At 49.6% G+C, this 19,267-nt stretch overlaps 1 protein-coding gene across 6 annotated transcripts in view; it reads left to right on the top strand.

Moving 5' to 3' along the window:
• usp25 (ubiquitin specific peptidase 25) overlaps positions 1-17,278 on the top strand; it is a 29,059-nt gene extending 11,781 nt beyond the window's left edge. Inside the window, exons 7-24 of one of the 6 annotated variants that reach the window (XM_084450114.1) lie at positions 810-947; positions 2,233-2,309; positions 2,540-2,613; positions 3,810-3,961; positions 5,217-5,344; positions 5,625-5,720; positions 6,138-6,302; positions 6,505-6,740; positions 7,325-7,395; positions 7,882-8,110; positions 8,465-8,722; positions 8,966-9,108; positions 12,108-12,286; positions 12,973-13,051; positions 13,326-13,405; positions 13,867-13,990; positions 15,611-15,803; positions 16,324-17,278. In XM_084450114.1, the coding sequence (XP_084306240.1) occupies positions 810-947; positions 2,233-2,309; positions 2,540-2,613; positions 3,810-3,961; positions 5,217-5,344; positions 5,625-5,720; positions 6,138-6,302; positions 6,505-6,740; positions 7,325-7,395; positions 7,882-8,110; positions 8,465-8,722; positions 8,966-9,108; positions 12,108-12,286; positions 12,973-13,051; positions 13,326-13,405; positions 13,867-13,990; positions 15,611-15,803; positions 16,324-16,496 (2,595 nt within the window). In that variant the 3' untranslated portion in view covers positions 16,497-17,278. Of the gene's footprint in view, positions 1-809; positions 948-2,232; positions 2,310-2,539; positions 2,614-3,809; positions 3,962-5,216; positions 5,345-5,624; positions 5,721-6,137; positions 6,303-6,504; positions 6,741-7,324; positions 7,396-7,881; positions 8,111-8,464; positions 8,723-8,965; positions 9,109-12,107; positions 12,287-12,972; positions 13,052-13,325; positions 13,406-13,523; positions 13,991-15,610; positions 15,804-16,323 lie in introns of those variants that run through there. The other 5 variants (XM_084450115.1, XR_014630815.1, XM_084450117.1 and 2 more) reach the window with 5 other exon arrangements.
• The last annotated feature ends 1,989 nt before the right edge of the window (positions 17,279-19,267 follow it).

The following is a 19,267-nucleotide window of genomic DNA, read 5'->3' on the forward strand; positions in this document are numbered from 1 at the left end:
CTCCGAAGACGAAATACCCAAATCTGACCTTTGTACCGTCGCCAGCCTGATCTCACAAGCTCACGTTCTATTTCACTCCGCAGATCAGTCTGGACATCCAACCGTTCTAACTAAATCCTCTCGAACCGAGATTGGTTCGTGCCAATCACAACCGTTTATCTAATATGGGGCGGGTTTAATAAGATGACAGAACAGAGGAGCGCCGTAGAGGCTTTTTCGCTGATTGGTTGTAGGTCTATCCAATTGCGTCCAGAGGCATTTTGACTGTTGACCAACGCCCCTTGGGAATCGGAAAGCAACTGGGAGTTTCCACATGGCCTTATCAAACTGCGGCCAGAGAGGGGCAGCGAGAATGGGTCTTAGGGGGGTGAAATGCACACATTTTTGGGGGGAAACCTCCGTTTTATGCAGAGTAGCCTACCAGCATATATAGACCTATATTCTTCACTGTCGTTCTGACTGAGCTCACTTTTCACACATGACACAAAATGGATATGAAGACGAAATGTTTCAAATACTGATAACCTGTCTATTAATTATCTGGATTACTAGTGGTCCAAACCATGGACAATGCAAGAAAGAGGGATGGGCTGCACTTGAAACAAGCTATAAAACACATTTGGAGAGGATTTGAATTGCTATTTTTATTCTCAATTTTAAGCATTTTGGCACTGGTGATTTTCCTTTGGCTCTGGCTAAAATCTCTTTGGCAGGCGCCAAAAAATCCTCTATGCAGTAAAAACCCTGATGTGTGAACAGAGCACTGCAGAGAGGCGGTTATCATGTTAACATCCCCCCCCCCCCTCCAGGAGCACAGGAACCTGCCCTTCATGCAGGAGCTGAGGAACCTGTTCTCCCTCATGGTGGGTTCTAAGAGGAAGTACGTGGACCCGTCGCGTGCCGTGGAGATCCTCAAGGACGCCTTCAAGTCCAGCGAGGCTCAGCAGGTAAGAATCCCGCCCACACGTCAAAAGATATTCTCGGGGGCGCCCCGGTAGCTCAACGGGCAAGACTAGTCCTTTCTGCAGTGGCGTGGGTTCAATCTTTCCTGTCCTATCATAATAAACCAGAAAGGCCTTAAAAAAAAAAAAAAAATCTTTTTTTTTTTTTTTAAACGAGAATATTCTGCCCGTTGTGTAATCCCGTGGCGCGGCTTGGGCAGACCGCCTGAGAGAGGTAAACAGGCCTTTAAGATTATTAAGCCTGTTTCCTGCTGTAATTTACAGTTTACCCCTTGAATTTGTACATTTTGAACCACACCAGAGAAGTCGGTCTCCAACCCCATCCCCCAACAGTCATGTGCCAAGAGTTTACAACCTGAACCTCATAACTATTTTGCTGGCTCAGCAACATAAATCCTCTCTGGCCCTGGCCCTGGCCTGTCCTGGCCCTCTGACACGCTCAACCTCCCCCTTGTCTAGAAGTGTTAATCCCCAGCCCGCGACGCCACTCCGAACGCTGCACAAAATCTATCGACCGGGGATTAGCCTCGTATGCTAATATGCTGTAATCTAATGGTAATATGACAAAGTGGTTCTGCTCAAAAAGGCGACAGCGCTGATGTTTTCCCCGGGAGGTCTGGGAAGCGTCTGACCACAGCGCCCATCAGTCATGGCCCGGTAGTGTTGAAGGTTGAGGAGGCGAGTTTACATAGAAAGTCAATACAATTCGCGCGAACTGGGCGGCACTGGCGCCGTGAATCGCCGAACTCGGCGGCGCGGCGGCCAGGATTCGCCGCGCGGCGACATTCGCAAAAGTTACATTTTTGGAACTTTCTGCGGCGGATTCGCGCCCATTGATCCCGTGGCGAGATTGGGGCGAACTGGGCGGCGCAAATTTTCTCACCGCGCCCGGTGTGAACACAGCATTAGGGCTCGGTGCCGGTGGCAGGCTTCCTTTGAGACTTTGAGGCTCTTTTGACAACCTTGCCTTGTTGTGTCCATGTTAAACCTCATATCCTTTGGAGATACAGGCCTATAGATATACGTACATATTACTGATACAGGCCTATAGATATACGTACATATTACTTTGTTTAAAATGATTGAATCGATGTGCTCTTTCCTTGCAGGCATAGTTAAAACTCTAACCCTGCTGTTACCATGGCGACTCTTAAAAACATTACTAATGGATCCACCCACCGCTCTCTCTCTCTCTCTCTCTTTCTCTCTCTCTCTGGTGCTCTCTCTCTGTCTCTCTCTCTTTATCTCTCTCTCTCTCTCTCACTAACAGCAGGATGTGAGTGAGTTCACCCACAAGTTGCTGGACTGGCTGGAGGATGCGTTCCAGATGAAGGCTGAGGAGGACAGGTAACACATCCACGCAGACACGGCTATTAACCCAGCAGGGGGTAAATCACCACCTACAGCAGTGTGGTTTGTCCCCCTGGGAGTAATGTAACGACTTGAGTCTAGCTGTGCACAGAGGCCATCTCTCAAACGGGAGGGCATTATTCACACAGCTCCAGGGCCCTAATGCCCTCTTCCCTCCTGGTGACACGCCCCGGTCAGTGCCTGTCGTGACTCTGATCTCTTTCCAGGGAGGGCGAGAAGCCAAAGAACCCGATGGTGGAGCTGTTCTACGGTCGCTTCCTAGCGGTCGGGGTTCTCGAAGGTAAGAGAGGAGAGGGTGTTCCTCTGCCCCTGGTAGAGAGAATGAGAGGGTTCTGCCGATCACTGCCCCACTGCAGTATTGAGAGAGAGAGAGAGCAACAGAGAGTTAAGAGGGAGATCCACAGAGAGAGAGAGAGAGAGAGACACGCATAGAAAGAGATAGCGAGCAAGTGAGAGAGACCTTGCCCCCGGTAACGAAAGGTGACCTGATTTTAATGAGATGTGGCACATGTAAAAAAGCAGCGGGGCCCGAGCATTGATCCTGGAGGACCTTGATGTCTGATTGACACTGTGCTTATTATGCATGACAATACCGGCCCGGAGCCGGCAGACAGGAGCAGCACGCCGACACTCCCGCCTCGTTAAATGACCTCGCCGCCTCATTTGCATGTCCGCTAACTTCCCATCCCCACCCCCCCCGCCAATTCTCTCGCTGCCCGACGCCTCTGTTTGTAGTCCGTTGATCGCGTGCGCCGCTCGCCCCACCCACTGGGAGAGCGGTCTCCGAGGAGAACGCCGGGCTGTAGTTGCACAGTCAGCGGGTGCCGTGGCGACTGATGTTGAACTCGGGGAGATCAGCCTGGCTGTGAACGAGAGTGTGAAACGTCTCTCTCTCTCTCTCTCTCTCTCTCTCTCTCTCTCTCTCTCTCTCTATCTCTCTCTCTCTCTCTCTCTCTCTCTTCAGTCTCTTGACGCCTGCACACACTTCCTCCCTGGTGTCCCCATGTGGTACACACACGCAAGCACACAAACACACATGACACTCGCACACCCACATACTCACAGACACACGCAAACACACAGCCACACACAACGCGCACGCACGCACACAAATAACACGCACACACACATAACACGCACACACATAACACACACACAAACACACACATAACACGTGCACACACACACAACACGCACACCCACACACACGTGCGCTCTGGTTAGAGGTGGGTGGAAGGCCGTGTCTCTGTGGAATAGCGCTGCATAATCAGCTCTCTGTCTTCTGCATGAACACTTGTTTCTTTCTGTTCATTTAGGTGTTCGTAATGAGAACTCAAAGTGATGAATGTGTGATTCTTAATGCTTTGGTGCATTTTGGTAAACATTTCATTAAGCGTGTCTGTGTGTTCGTGCGTGTGTGTACGTGTGCGTGTGTGTGTGTGCGTGCGTGCGTGTGTGTGTGTTCCCTCTCCTCAGGAAAGAAGTTTGAGAACACAGAGATGTTTGGCCAATACCCCCTGCAGGTGAACGGCTTCAAGGACCTTCACGAATGTCTGGAGGCGGCCATGATAGAAGGAGAGATCGAGTCTCTCCACTCAGCAGAGAACTCTGCCAAGTCTGGACAGGAGGTCAGTGGATCAGGCCCGACTGCGCCCCACACACAGTAACGGTAGCGGAGGAGTGGGGGGTGGGGGGCCGTGACCCCCCCGCCCCTCCCTCCTGCGACCTCGCTAGCCTGGCTTTGACCCCTGCGCGGGGTCGTCCGGGGTTAGCGCAGCCCAGGCGGTCTCACGGCAGCTGTGAGCAGCAGCTCATTATCGGACAGACCCCCACACAGATGGGGCCCCTGGACCAGACCCAGATCCTGCCTGGAGAGACGCACAGAGAGAGGAGGGGGGTGTGAGAGGGAGGGGTGAACTAGCTAAGTACGGAGATGGGTGGAGAGAGAGAATGAGAAGCAGAGAGGAGGGGAAGGGAGAGGAAGGATGAAACGGGAGAGCCGTGCGTTCCTCTCGGGGCGCAGATGGAGGGAAAGTGATTTGTTGCACGGGGGGCGGCTTTAGCAGTGCTCAGCGAATAGCAGATAAGCCCTCCCCTGCTAGGGGAGGCTGGAGACGTGTCCTGGCGTGACATCGCACCTTGCAAAAGCCACACCGTGTGTGTGTGTGTGTGTGTGTGTGTGTGTGTGTGTGTGTGTGTGTGTGTGTGTGTGTGTGTGTGTGTGTGTGTGTGTGTGTGTGTGTGTGTGTGTGTGTGTGTGTGTGTGTGTGTGTGTGTGTGTGTGTGTGTGTGTGTGTGTGTGTGTGTGCTGTCCATGCATGCTTGAGGGGACGTTTTGCTTGAGCTGAATCTCGTAGAGTAAATCTACTGGGAGTGTTTATTGGATTATTGTATTGACTGGTTTCTGACTGAATCAACACTATATTGATTGCATTGACTGTTTTACTTTACTTGACTGAGGGTTGTGCAATATGTCAACTGAGGGTTGTGCAATATGTTTATGTTTATATTCATTCATTCATTCATTTATTTATTGTCTACTTAAATTCATGTGTTGAGGATGATTGCGATGTCTGTCTGCAGGACTAGCGGAATCCACAACAAATTTCCCCACGGGGACAATAAAGTATATGAAATGAAATGAAATGACAGATGTACGAATTGGAGCAGGAGGAGAGAGCTACATTAGCTCAGCTTTTTAAAGCACGCTTTTCGTCCCAGAAAATTAGCCGTGCGCAGAGAACAACAAATTGACCAGTGGCCAATATCACAGACATAGAAACTCAACCGCGGTGAACGTTCGGTGTGTGGACGATGGATAATGTCTGAATCATGTAAACCTCTGGTCCTCAGTACCAATCCTCCCCGGTCTTCTTCTTACAGCACTGGTTCACCGAACTGCCTCCTGTGTTGACCTTTGAACTCTCAAGATTTGAGTTCAACCAGGCCCTGGGTCGACCTGAGAAGATTCACAACAAGCTGGAGTTCCCCTCCATGCTCTACATGGACAGGTGAACTGAACACTCCTGGAGTCGGGATTCATTCATACAGCGTGTTTAGCATGTTGGTTAAACTCACTCGGTACCAATACCACCCTCCTGTTCATCACAACGCTAGAGCACCCACGATTGAACCAAACGAGGAGCAAGAGAGAGTGGAAGCATTGGCCGACGCAAAGACACCTGTTAGATTTGAACATATTTATTCCCACAACGATTGACGTTGAAAGGATAGGAACCTCTTTGATTTCAGAGTGCTCCCAGGGACTCAGACCCGTGCGTGTCGTTGCAGGTACATGGACAGGAACAGAGAGCTCACCCGGATCAAACGAGAGGAGATCAGGAGGCTCAAGGAGCACCTGACTCTGCTCCAGCAGCGGCTTGAGAGGTACACACACCCACGGCCCGTTTACCTCACCTGAATCAATACACACACCCACGGCCCGTTTACCTCACCTGAATCAACACAGCTTCTTTACACGCGGCCATGCGGATACCATAGCTTCAGGCTCCAACCGTTTCTTTTTCTCTCTCTCTCTTTGTCTCCCTCTCTCTCTCTCTCTTTGTCTCCCCTCTCTCTCTCTTTGTCTCCCCTCTCTCTCTCTCTCTCTCTCTGTCTCCCCTCTCTCTCTCTCTCTCTCTCTCTCGCACTCTCTCTTTGTCTCCCCTCTCTCTCACCCCCCCCCCCCTCTCTCTGTCTCCCCTCTCTCTCTCTCTCTCCCTCTCTCTCTCTCTCTCTCTCCTGTTCTCTCTCGTCCTCTCTCTCTCTCTCCCCCTCTCTCGTTCTCTCTCTCTCTCCCCCCAGGTATCTGAGTTATGGTTCCGGCCCCAAGAGGTTTCCTCTGGCAGATGTCCTCCAGTACGCCATGGAATTCGCCTCCAGTAAGCCTGTCTGCACCTCCCCAGTGGAGGACATCGACACTTCAGCACCCCCCGGTGGCATGATGGGGCAACTGCCGCCCACTCCAAGGTACAGCAGGTGACGTGACGTGACGCTCGGCGGTTTTTGGCCGGGGCTTCTCCTTACGTCCACTCCAGACTGGATGTATTTTTATTGGGCGTGGTTAAAAGTGAAGGAGAAAGGTATCTCCCCGAGATGTCTCTCAGATGGTGTTGACTCGTTTGCTCCGGTCTGCCTTCCGCTTGCCCCGCTCCGCCCTTCTGCCCTCCAGCACAGCTGAACAGGGTCCCTCCAACCCCCCCGAGGGCTCGGCCCCTGCCCCGGCCCCGGCCCCCTCCGCTCAGCAGCAGCAGCAGAGGGTACCCGTCCACAAGCCCTTCACCCAGTCCCGGCTGCCCCCCGACCTGCCCATGCACCCCGCCCCCCGCCACATCTCTGAGGAGGAGCTGAGAGTGCTGGAGGGCTGCCTACACCGCTGGAGGAGCGAGGTGGAGACCGACACCCGCGGTACGACCCCTCACCTCTGACCCCCTAACACACACGCACCACATACCAGGGTTATCCCTGTCTGTCTCTCCGTCTGTCTGTCACTCCTGATCTCAGATCCATCTCAGGCTGCTGACTCGGCAGATGCTTTCAGACTCCGAAATCCACGTTAATCATACGTGCGAATCAAATCAAATCAAACTTTATTTGTATAGCGCATTTCATACACAGAGGCACCACAATGCGCTTTACAGAGAGCAATTGGGGGGGTGGGCATAGGTCCCACCCCTGCATATTCCAGATGGAAGCAAAAAACAGCTTCACCCGGGGGCCAGAAAAGTGAGCTGTAAAAATTCTTCCCTGACCTCTCAACGAGAGGATCGAGCAAGCTCCTGGGAAATGTTTGTCTATTGGCTAAAAACATATACAGAGTAGTAAACATGGGCTAGATACTTCACGAGAGAGACATAACTAACAGTAGAGTGCACAAATAGTTACAGAGAAGTTGCCTACATAGTAGGCCATTATGTGTTAGATATCCCTGTAGTCTCTAATATGATATACGTATATGCAAGCCGTGAAGAATCGCTGTTATTACCCCACAGACCTGCAGGGAAGTATATCCAGGATCCACAGAACCATCGAGCTGATGTACTCCGACAAATCCATGATGCAGGTAAGAACTATGGTTGCAAATTTCAAAGAATGTCATTAATCGATAACTGTTAACAAACAATAGTCGATTAATTGATAAGAGCCTTCCACGCTGGACTTCGCTTTGCTCGCTTCATTTTTGTGTCTTTGAAATTTGTGTCCGCTGTGTCGTTGAAATTATCCGGCATCCAAATTAGCCTTCACTACATGGCGTGGCGCCCTCATGTGCAGTCAGGCAATTAAATCATGATTACATTTCACACAACTCCCGTTGATAATGTTCGTTCAAAAAAAAAAAAAAGTTCCATTAACAAGCAGTTAATCGAGTAACCAAATCTTCTACTATTCTTATCGGCAATTAATCGATAGTCCCTAGAAAGAACTGTTCTGCGACCGCTCTTCCCGACCTAGTTTTTTTCCCCACAAAGACATACGGCATCCCCCTGGACTCCTCGCCGGTGTACGGTAACATCGGTTCCCTCTCGGGTTCTTGTCCGTGTTCCGTCAGGTTCCGTACCGGCTGCACGCCGTGCTGGTCCACGAGGGCCAGGCCAACGCCGGCCACTACTGGGCCTACATCTACGACCCGCACCAGCGACGCTGGATGAAGTACAACGACATCTCCGTCACCAAGTCCTCCTGGGAGGAGCTGGTGCGCGACTCGTTCGGAGGCTACCGCAACGCCAGCGCTTACTGCCTCATGTACATCAACGACAAAAAGCCCTTCCTCATTGAAGGTACGGCAGATGAGAGTCCGACTGTTTTGCTTTTCTTTTCTTACAGTATTCAGCGGTTGCTTTTCTTCTACGTATGGTTCTATTTTTATTTTATCTTAATTGCATTTTACCTCCTTGGGACAGAGTGGCTGATCATGTCAGCCTTGACATGGGGGTCATGACGGAACCCTCAAAAGATCCATACAAATGAACGTGCTTGTATTACGGGAGTCGGGCGGGAGTCGGGCGGGAGTCGGGCGGGAGTCGGGCGGGAGTCGGGCGGGAGTCGGGCGGGAGTCAGCTTGTGCGCAGTCAGTGCGGTCCGTCTCATGTCCTTGCTGACCGGCGCGCGCCTGTGTGTCTTTCCACCCCCAGAGGAGTTTGACAAGGAGACGGGCCAGATGCTGAGCGGCCTGGACAAGCTCCCCCCGGACCTCAAGCTGTATGTGGAGGGGGACAACCAGCTGTTCGACAAGGAGCTGGAGGACTGGGACCTGCTGCAGGCCCGCAAGGCCCAGCAGGAGAAGCTGGCGCTGGCCGCGGCGACCGCCGCAGCGATGGCGTCGGCGACACCGACCGCGGCCCCCTCCCCTCAGCCAATGAGCACGGAGCCGAGTCCGCCTGACAACTCAGGTTAGGGTCGCGCGCACAAGGGCACCGAGCTAGGATATAGAACGGAATAGCTAATGTCCAAATCAATGCTGTTGGGAGGCAGATTCTGCTTCTGAGCGGAGAATGCTTGAGTAGGCACTGACTGTAGCATCACAGAATACCATAAGAGGAGTATAGAGAATATACTTATCGTTGTGTGTGTTTGTGTGTGTGCGTGCGTGTGCGCGCGCGTGTGTATGTACGGGCGCTTGTGTGTGTCTCCAGTCCCTCAGCAGGAGCCAGAGTACATGGAGCAGCCGTCCCCCACGGACGACTCCAAGCACCTGCAGGAGGACACGGAGCGAGCCATCAGCAGGGCTGCCTCCGAGCACCAGGAGGACAGGGGCCCCGAGGCTCTGCTGACCGCAGTAAGACCGGCTACCGCACCGCGCTGACTCTGACTCTGACTCCACCAGACCGACTACCGCACCGCGCTGACTCTGACTCCACCAGACCGACTACCGCACCGCGCTGACTCTGACTCTGACTCTGACTCCATCAGACCGACTACCGCACCGCGCTGACTCTGACTCTGACTCCACCAGACTCTCTACTCCCAGACTGACTCTAACTCCAAACAAATGACTGTATTCCATATCCCACATCACAACTACCACTCAGACACCTCGCAGTCTCACACAACCCCACACACCATGCAAGTTGTTTTTGTTTTCTTAAACCTATCATCATACTTGTGTTGTGTTGAATAGTCTTGAACTATTTCCATCTCCTATGTAAAGGGATCCTTAGTCCAGTGTGAGGTATGGTAGTGGAAAGAGAGCCCTAAAACAATTTTCCACTCAACTGAAGAGAAAGACTGAGCTTTGAACCCTGATACCTCACTCTCACTCTAACTTACTTTGCTTGTTATTCACCACCTGGGGAACCATCTCTCTTTCGTTTTTCTTTTTCTTTTAACCTTTTCTCTCCCTTCATCTACTTTGCCCTTGATGCCTCTCCCTCTGTTCCCCTCCTGCCCCTATCCTCTCTCTCTCCACAGTCTCCCCCCCCTCCCCCTCCCTCTCCCGCCCCCCTCCCCCCTCCCTCCGACCCCCCAGCGGAGGTTGCTTCCCCTTCCCAGCGCGTGGTAGAGGTAGCCATCCCCCACGTGGGAACCTTTGTGATCGAGTCAGAGGCGGGGGGGTACGATGACGAGGTAACACGCTGGCCCCAGCCAGGGCTTTGCAGTGTGCTGACAGATCTTTGCCTGTTTGATAGGGCCCCCTTGGTTTGACGAGGAGGTACAGGGCACCATTGCACCTCCTCGGGGCTCTTAAATGGGCTTTTCACACCCGAGTAGGTCCTCGTCAGGAGTCATTTTAGGCGAGGCTCACGGCTAGCTTTGGGCATAGTTTCCTTCTCCAGGTTTGACACTGGCATTTGAAACCAAAATGATGATTCTTGGCACTCCAGAACAGCCTCTTAGAACAGCCCCTGGTCGATTAGACTCGGTCGGTGCAGGCTAAGAGAACGATCCCGTGTGAAAAGCCTGTCCCTCGTAAGTCCTCCGGTATCTTGCAACCGAAGCACTCTTGTCTCCACTGAAGCCTACTTATAGAAGAAGAGCAACTTCACTCAACCCCAAATCACATATCCCTCTTCGGTCTTCCCATGTGTTATTTTGCTGCTGAGAAATTGATCTTCATCTTACCTACTGTATTAATATGTATTGTGCCGTGTGCGTAGTTTGTGGTTTAAGTAGCCTACAAGCCCCATCATGCACTGGTGTTTGGTGCTTGTTTTGTTTTTTATGCACCTTCGGTAGTGTTGCTCGTATTTTGTAGCAGTGCAGCACAATCAATAAGTCTATACCCCCGGCCTGTGTGTTTCTGTCCTATTCCAGCATGGGGACTGTGTGTGCCTCTCCTTCACACTGCTGCCTCTCACGCAGGCTGCCCTTGTCACGTCCAGATGGCCGCATCCTTCAAGTGACACAGTGGCTGTGTTCCTCACAGTGACGTGTGACTCCTAACCCGTGCATGGACTGTTGAGTGACATTGGGTCTGAATTGCATGCCACCCCCCCCTCCTTGTCGTAGTGCTGCAGCCTGTAGTTTTGGCCTTGGTGGTCCTGTTTTGACATGGTGGTCCCAGGGATCTGTGTGTCCTATTGTAACATGGTCCCCCCCCCCCCCTCCCCCCTCTCCCTGGGCAGGCGATGATGACCCCAAACATGCAGGGTATTATTATGGCCATTGGCAAATCCAGCAGTGTGTATGAACAGTGTGGGCCTGAGGCGGCCTTCTTCAAGGTACATCCTGTCTCTCTCTCTCTCTCTCTCTTTTTTCCATTTCCCTTGTTTCTCCTTCCTCTCACAACTCATTTCAGTCGTTCTCCTGGTGTTTCCACTGCCTGCCGTTCTCCCAGCCTTCTCTTCACAGTTCTCTGTCTTCTCCTTTTTCAAAATGTAGAACTTGACGTTGTTCTCAGGGCGTAGTGCCTAATCCTAACATGACGTCAGCTGTTGGAACCGTTTGAACTTAGCCCTCTGGCGAAGAGAACTTAATACATCCTTTCGATAACAGAGATGAGAAGGATAATGATCTTGATTATGTGGGTACTAATTGTATTCGGAAAACGTTGGATTTATGAGCTTCTATAAAAATTAAAATATGAGTCTGTGGATTAATTTAGTTTTCCCTTGTGGGATCCTTTACTTTTCGTTCAGTGAGTATTAAAGGACAGGAATTTAGCATTATAAGCCATGTTATTAGGTTATTTACGATGTTATACAACGGCCGATATCAAAGTTTCGTCAAACGGTGCACTCTCGAGATACAGCCCATCACCGCCAACACACTCAAAGGATCCATAGGTGCAGAGAAACTCGTGACTCCTAACCCAGAGAGAGAGAGAGAGAGAGAGAGAGAGAGAGAGAGAGAGAGAGAGAGAGAGAGAGAGAGAGAGAGAGAGAGAGAGAGAGAGAGAGAGAGAGAGAGAGAGAGAGAGAGAGAGAGAGAGAGAGAGAGAGAGAGAGAGAGAGAGAGAGAGAGAGAGAGAGAGAGAGAGAGAGAGAGAGAGAGAGAGAGAGAGAGAGAGAGAGAGAGAGAGAGAGAGAGAGAGAGACGTTTGACGAATCTTTGATATCGTCCGTTGTATATTATCGTCAATAACCTTATAACATGGCTACATTCCAGACCTGTCCTTTAAGGGTTTCTAGGGTGGGTTTTATGTGCAGTGACTTACTGCAAAGACCCACATAGTTCCATAATGGGATATTTATCTCAGTTGCGTGGCTGGCTCAAGAGAATCTCCATCGGTAGACATCTGAATGCATGTCCATACTGCTGCTAGATGATGTCTGCCTAGTCCTCACACTGGTCCCTCTCCTGTCTCTCTTGTCCCTCCTGTCCCTCCCTGCCTCCCAGGCTCTGAAGGTGGAGTACACCCGTCTGCTGAGGTTCGCCCAGGAGGACACGGCCCCGGAGAACGACTACAGGCTCCAGCACGTCATCGTCTACTTCATCCAGAACCAGGCCCCCAAGAAGATCCTGGAGAGGACGCTCCTCATGCAGTTTGCTGACAGGAACCTGGGCTTTGACGAAAGGTACCCCTGACTGAAAACTGTTTCTTCTTTTTCCTGAAGTGAGTGTGAACGTTTTAGTTATGATGAGCCCAATGTTACAGTACCAGCATAGGGTAGCAAAATAAATGTCCAGTCTGTACAATTACACAGAAAATGGCAGAAACACAACTATGAGGTGCAGTTTAACACAAACGTATCTACATTACATTTCCTGTTATAACTCCACTCTTTGTATGAGTATTACAGAAAAAGTACAATTTTATTTGGTATTAATATCACACTTATTTGTTTACATGTTAGATGATTCCCTTCAGTCTCTAAGAGATTGTTATGTACTCTCTGTAAATGTTAGCCATAATCCATATTCATGAGTAAATTGATTCCCCCTCTCTCCTCTATTTTGAGCTGGATAATTAGATTTGTGTGTGCCTGTGGCCTCAATAGGGGCCTCCGGAGAAGCGTTTCAGTTCTGTTCTCAGCACTAGAGCGTGATTCATCTGGCCGTGTCACAGCCTGGGGCCTCGGTGTACTGTTCCATCTCCTGGAGTACCTCGCTATGACTCACCACGCCCTAGCGCCAACGCTAATGTCAGGTTCACTCTCTCTCTCTCTCCATCTCTCTCTCACTCTCTCTCTCTCGTACTCTTGTTTGCTCTCCTTCTCTCCCACTCGCTGTTGCTCTTTCTCTCTCTTTCCATCTCTCTCAGGTGTAAGAGCATAATGAACGTGGCACGTGCCAAACTAGACCTGATTAAACCAGAGGAGGTCAACATGGAAGAGTATGAGGTCAGTCAGAGTCCCATTTGGACAGGGTGGGAAATACTTGGTCTGTAATATCATCATGCTGGTGTCACCAAGGTAACTAAATAGAACACGTGTACAGAAGAGGTGATCTTTAATTATACGATTTTAATCCTCTCAGTATGTAAACTCATTAACAGATACCATTAACTTTTCTGATATCTGATATGAATAGATACAATTGATGTTATATGGCGATTTTTTTTAGATCCTTCCATGTAATCCTTTAGAGATAATTCTCTTTTAACTTTTTCCCCAGATGTGGCATCAAGACTACAGGAACTTCCGTGAGACGACAATCTTTCTGATGATTGGCTTGGAGCTATTCCAGAAGAAGAGGTAAGATCCTGCCAATTCTCAATGACATAGTCTGATCTTCTAACCAGTGTCATCGTCTTACAGAAAAATAAAGTTTGAATTTGGCGGGTCTGAATCATTGTCATCCTATTATTACAAGGTTATAAGCAGTACTGAATGACAAGACAGCTTCGTGAAACCCATGAACTTCCCTCTGTTACCTGCAGAGGGCAGCAAGTCCTATCAAATTCCCACGTCTCCATCTGGAGCTGTCTGGCTTAGATCAAGATGGTTGTATCCAGATATTTTCTGTGTTTATCCTGTTAATTTCTCTCCAACACATCTGCTTCTCATCTTCACCTCGAATAAACAACTATTCTCTCTGCTGCATTATTTTCCTTTCAGACATCGTCTCCCAGCTCTTAGCTCTCCTTCTCTGTCTGGTAAGGCTGATGCCACCTCACTGCTTGTTCACCGTTGATCACTCGTCCCTCTCTGTGCAGCTACGTGGAAGCCTTGATGTACCTGATCTACTCCTACCAGTACAACAGAGAGCTGTTGTTCAAAGGCCTGTACCGGGGTCACGACGACGAGCTCATCGGTCACTACCGCAGACAGTGCCTACTGGTGAGAGAACCCCCTGACCGCACTCACAACCGCACAGCGTTTCAACCCCCGGTCTCCCTGACCGCACCCACAACCACACAGCATTTCAACAGCCATGTCCGCAGCATTGAGTTAATTGACTCAAAGCAAGGCTCCATTGATGGCAGTGTGTCACAGCTAATGTAATCCAGCCATCTGTATACATGTATGGTAAAGCAGAACAGAGGGAGGAACAGAAATGAGAGGAAATGATGATCGGACATCTACTTGATCGATGTATATTATGTTTCAGTGGTAATTATGTGTCTGCAATGCAAATAATGGGGAAAAATAGGATACAGTTTTAACTAATGGATTCTTTTTGAAGATTGCAGACCTCATTTAGCTGTAGTTCTCTCTCTCTCTCTCTCTCCCTCTCTCTCTCTCCCTCCCTCTCTCTCTCTCCCTCCCTCCCTCCCTCCCTCTCTCTCCCTCTCTCTCTGACCTCAATCTCCTTAATCATCTTGGCCCTCCCCTGTATCAAAGTTAGTCGACTGGGACAAAGTGACTCAGCCAAACTGACAGAGCAGAGAGCGTGTCTCTGTACTTTCAAGGATTGATGCAGAAAAGCGATAATACGCTTGTTCTTACTGAGATACTACGCCGACTCTTTTTATTGCCCATAAAGACTTCCTCAAGGCATATTTCCTCCGATGCTCTCTGTTGGGAAAGATCTAAATCTTTTCACTCCGATCAGACTTGTACAGTCTCATTTTTATTCCTGGCTGGTCCCAAGCTGTGTTCTGGTTTCATTTTTCGGGTCTATTTGGCCGGGATCAGCCCAGGACTTGGGTCTTTAGCAGAACCCAAAGACCGTTATTCTGGCCTGCTGCTGCTGCCGCTGCTGTTAATGCACTCAGTAACCTTACACCGGCATTGTGCTCATAATGTAATCATTGGAGTGGGAATAGGAAGCAGGAGGCCCAGTGAGTGTAAACACATTACCGTGAGACACGGCCATGTCCTCAGCTAACCCCGACTGGAGATGGCCTCAGATCTGGAGCCAGGTCCACAGCTCCCTGCTCCAGCCCAGCAGCGCGTAACCCTGTTTTCACTGAAAACACCCGCTAGCATCGACGCCGCTAGCATCGACGCCGCTAGCATCGACACCGTTAGCATCGACACCGCTAGAATCGACACCGCTTGCATCGACACCGCTAGCATCGACACCGTTAGCGTACTGGGGATGTTTTGCGAGTCCCCGCCCTCGTCCCTCGTTCAGGAGTGGCCCTGTGAACTGTTTCTTTCCACGCCCGAGGTCAGGGGGTTTGCGATGTCAGCTAGAGTGGTCTGCCTGTGTTGGCGTCACGACAGGCCCTATGGCAGCCGCGGGGTGGAGAACATTCTTTGACCTTCGCTGAGGGCTGAGTGATGACCACCATGTAGCGTGCTGAGACCGACGGGTCAGTCTTTCCTGACAGACTCGCAAATGTGCCGGGCAGCAGAGTGGGACATATAATGTAGTAATAGTACCACAAACAAGCAAAACATGTCTCAAACTCTTTCTGTGTGTGTGTGTGTGTGCATGTGTGTGTGTGCATGTGTGTGTGTGCGCGTGTGTGCGCGTGTGTGTGCGCGTGTGCGCGTTCGTCCTGCCGGTAGAAACTGAACGAGCACGCGACGGCGCTGTTCGAGACGGGGGAGGAGCCGGAGGTGACCAGCGGGCTGAGCATCATGAACGAGCTGGTGGTGCCCTGCATCCCCCTCCTGCTGGTCAACCACACGGAGAAGGACCTCCTGGCCGTGGAGGACATGAGGAACTGCTGGTGCTCCTACCTCGGCCAGGAGATGGAACGTGAGTGCTCCTGATGGAGGAGAACCTTTTGACCCGGGGAGAGGGCGTTTTTAGAAGTCCGTTAAACCAGACAGAGGTACTGAATAGTTGAGTTAGATACACATTAGCAGGTAGCTGTTTAGAATTACATTTAAGCTAGCAACCAGTGAAATGTGTTGGCAGAATTGGAGCCCAAGTACTGGTTCAGAAACGTGGTTTACACTCCAGGGAAGAGTCGGATCAAGTTACAGACGGTACAAGCGGCACCTACTCGGGACTGTAACCAGGGGCTCAGCACATCTTATTTTCTCAACCATTGTTTTCCTTGAAAAGCACGCTTACGAACTGCTAGTGATATCATCGTGCAAATATTTGGCTTACAATTTCGATGTTTGGGGAACTGGATGTAACTCGGAGTGATGCAAGGACATGGTAATAATAACCCGAACGCGCTGACTCCTCCCTCTGTGTGCGTCCTCTGTCCCCGCCCCTGCCCCCTGACTCCTCCCTCTCTGTGTGTCCTCTGTCCCCACCCCTGCAGTCAACCTCCAGGAGAAGCTGACGGACTTCCTCCCCAAGTTACTGGACTGCTCCACGGAGATCAAAAGCTTCCACGACCCTCCCAAGCTGCCCGCCTACTCCACCCTGGAGCTGTGCGAGCGCTTCAGCCGAGTCATGGCCTCCCTGAGCCGAGTGCCCGCAGACGGGAGATGAGCTGGGGGGCCCCTGACCCGGACGTTCATCCATGGACCTATCTTTTAACCCACGCCTTCCTTATAAACCAGGGGTCGCTCGCTTTAGCTGTTACTCCTCTGTTTCTCTCTCTTGCTGCTATAGGTTTTATCATTATAAATACTATTATTTCAAGATATATTTTTAAGCAAAACGCAACAGGGAATCATAAGTACAGTCCAGAGTAAAGGGCGGGAGTAGGAAGGAGTGGAATAATGGCAATCTTGCAGTGATTAAAGAACTCCCACTCGCTGTCGTCTTCACTTTAAAAAGTTTTGATTGCGAACGAGGAATCCAGCGTGTGGGAGTTTTTTTGTTCTAGCCTACTCTAGTTGGGCCACGGTCGTCTCCGACACATCGTTTGATCTACAGGTGTGCGCAAAAGGTCTGCTCCTTAATCAGGTGTGAGCAAAAGGTCTCTCCTTAATCTGGCAGTGATCGACAGCCCGCGCATGCTGCTCAAGCTTTGTTAAATGAGGTTGAGTTTTTTTTTTGTAGATTTGTGTGTGTGTGTGTTGTCGTTCGGTTTAAAGCACCCCTTTCTGCGTGAAAAAGGATCGCCCTGCTGCTCTGCCACCAGTTTGGTACAGTATTATCACATTTTTTTGTTTTGTTTTTCTAAAGGAAGTGAGGAAACCAGAACCTTGAGATTTATCAGCGGCTTTAAGTATCTCAAGTGGGTCTCTCGACCCTGTGGACTGCACCAGAATGACCTGTTTTAAGTGCTGTGGTAGACAGCCACGGACACTGTGGCTTGTTAATAAATCGAGAGAATAAAATTTTATTTATGGCCCTTTTAGGCCAAATACATATTTGCTTTGTCTTATCTCGTGTATTTTTTATTTATGTATTAACCACACTTGGAACACAAGAAATATCCCATGACCATCCCATGCCTACTACCATCGACGTGAAGGAACTACACGCATGCATGGCAGAACTGAAAGCCATACATTTATGAACTAATTCAATTGCAAGGGCAGAGCACAAACAGGGTTTTAAATTTCCTAGACATTTTTAACTGATATAAAACTAGTGATAACATCATGGCTTTGTGGCATTTGCAAAATTTGTCATACAGATAAATTTGAGATGGGTATATTAATAACCGGAAGCTTTAAGAGCACCTGTGCAAGTTTGATCTCACGGACTGCATGCGCGCGATGCCCTATCCATGCACTTAAGTGGCAGATGGGCAACGTGAAGGAGTCAACAACGAGCTAGGCTACATCAACATTATAAACATTATCATACTGCAGGCATATTATAATAACTGCCTTCGAAGCTGGTTTAATTGTGGGCGGCCCTTCACATGGACGATGCACGGCAGGCCTTCGAAGTAGGCTACTTTGTTCCATTTCCAGTATGTAAGTACCAGTAAGTTTGAAGTTGTAATTTAAAGGCAGAACCTACTCTATGTAGGCTATAATAAAAATAGTAGTCTAACTACTAGAGAAAATATTTTTCTAATTTGTAACTGCATATTTAGGCTATGGCCACTGTGGCGCGCGCCCTAGCCTACAGAAGCACTCTTGTTTGGTAAATTTGGCGAAAGAACGAATCAATCGGATTAAACGAATCACCTTATTAAACGCCTAACGTGAATGTCTGTGGTGAAACACGATGTACTCCACATGCTCAAGTCATGAAGTTCATGTAGCCTAACCTTTTCAGGTTTCAGTCGACTTCATGGTCTAGGCCTAAACCCAACCGGCGGGAAATTATTTGCTAGAGGTAGCAGGACTTTTTTTTTTCTTTTTTTTAGTTAGTGGAAAAATACATTGCGAAATTGTTTTGTGTTGGAATCTGTAGGCCTAACCAATTAGCTTACTGAATGATCGTTTTGGGCTTCGAAAGCATGTGACGCCCTGTCAATTAAGCAATAGGCCTATCAATGTGGGCTACTTACTCCCTTGTTCGTGATTAGCATATATAATAGCATAATTTCCAGGTTTTGGAAATGTTAGCCTTTATTTGGAATTAAATTGGACTAGCTAGTAGGCAACATGTTCAGAAGTAGGCTATTCCTAGGCCAATTGTAAACGGCTAGTCTTAGGCCTACATGATGTCTAAGCCCTACTAAAACTAACCTTGCTCGAATTTCATTAGACTAACGGAAGTATCTGTCGCCCTCAATTCAATGTCTTTTAATCCCTTTTGGGAGCTTTCTCTAAAATTAGGCTGGCTTTGAAAGGCGAGACAGAATCTATCTGTTAAACATGACTTGTCTCCATTGTTGACCGCCACGCTCCGCTGATAAGAGCCGTTTCCATGGTGATGGTCTATTGTCTGACCGTCTAGACACCTGACACGCTGCCCCATCCTGGCGAGGATCACATCTGTCTAGAAATCTGCAGTCTAGTTCCCTTTGCTTCTGGCTTGTGATTGACATTGTCATAATAAAACCGACGAGGTGTGCATCTCTGCAAGCTGTCCCTGTCTCTGGCAATAGCAGGGGCTTTTTTTTAGCCTATACTGCCGTTGAATGGCTGAGCTTGTCCTAACGTCCAACTATAGAGGCCATACATTTTTGATAAAGGAATATCATGATGAAATCATCATCCATCTTATCACACTCAGACACATCGTTGGCCAGAGATTCAGAGTCCTAGTGGATTGGCTTAGTTTCCATCCCTGGACTCACATTTCAGCCTAACAGGAAGTCTGTCAAGTCACTGTCCACACTGATTTTACTGTGAATAACCATCATGAATAAAAGGGTTGGTAGGCCTATCTGTTACCTTAACAACCCG

This window comes from Borostomias antarcticus, assembly GCF_949987555.1.
Source record: "Borostomias antarcticus genome assembly, chromosome: 15".
NCBI lineage: Eukaryota > Metazoa > Chordata > Actinopteri > Stomiiformes > Stomiidae > Borostomias > Borostomias antarcticus.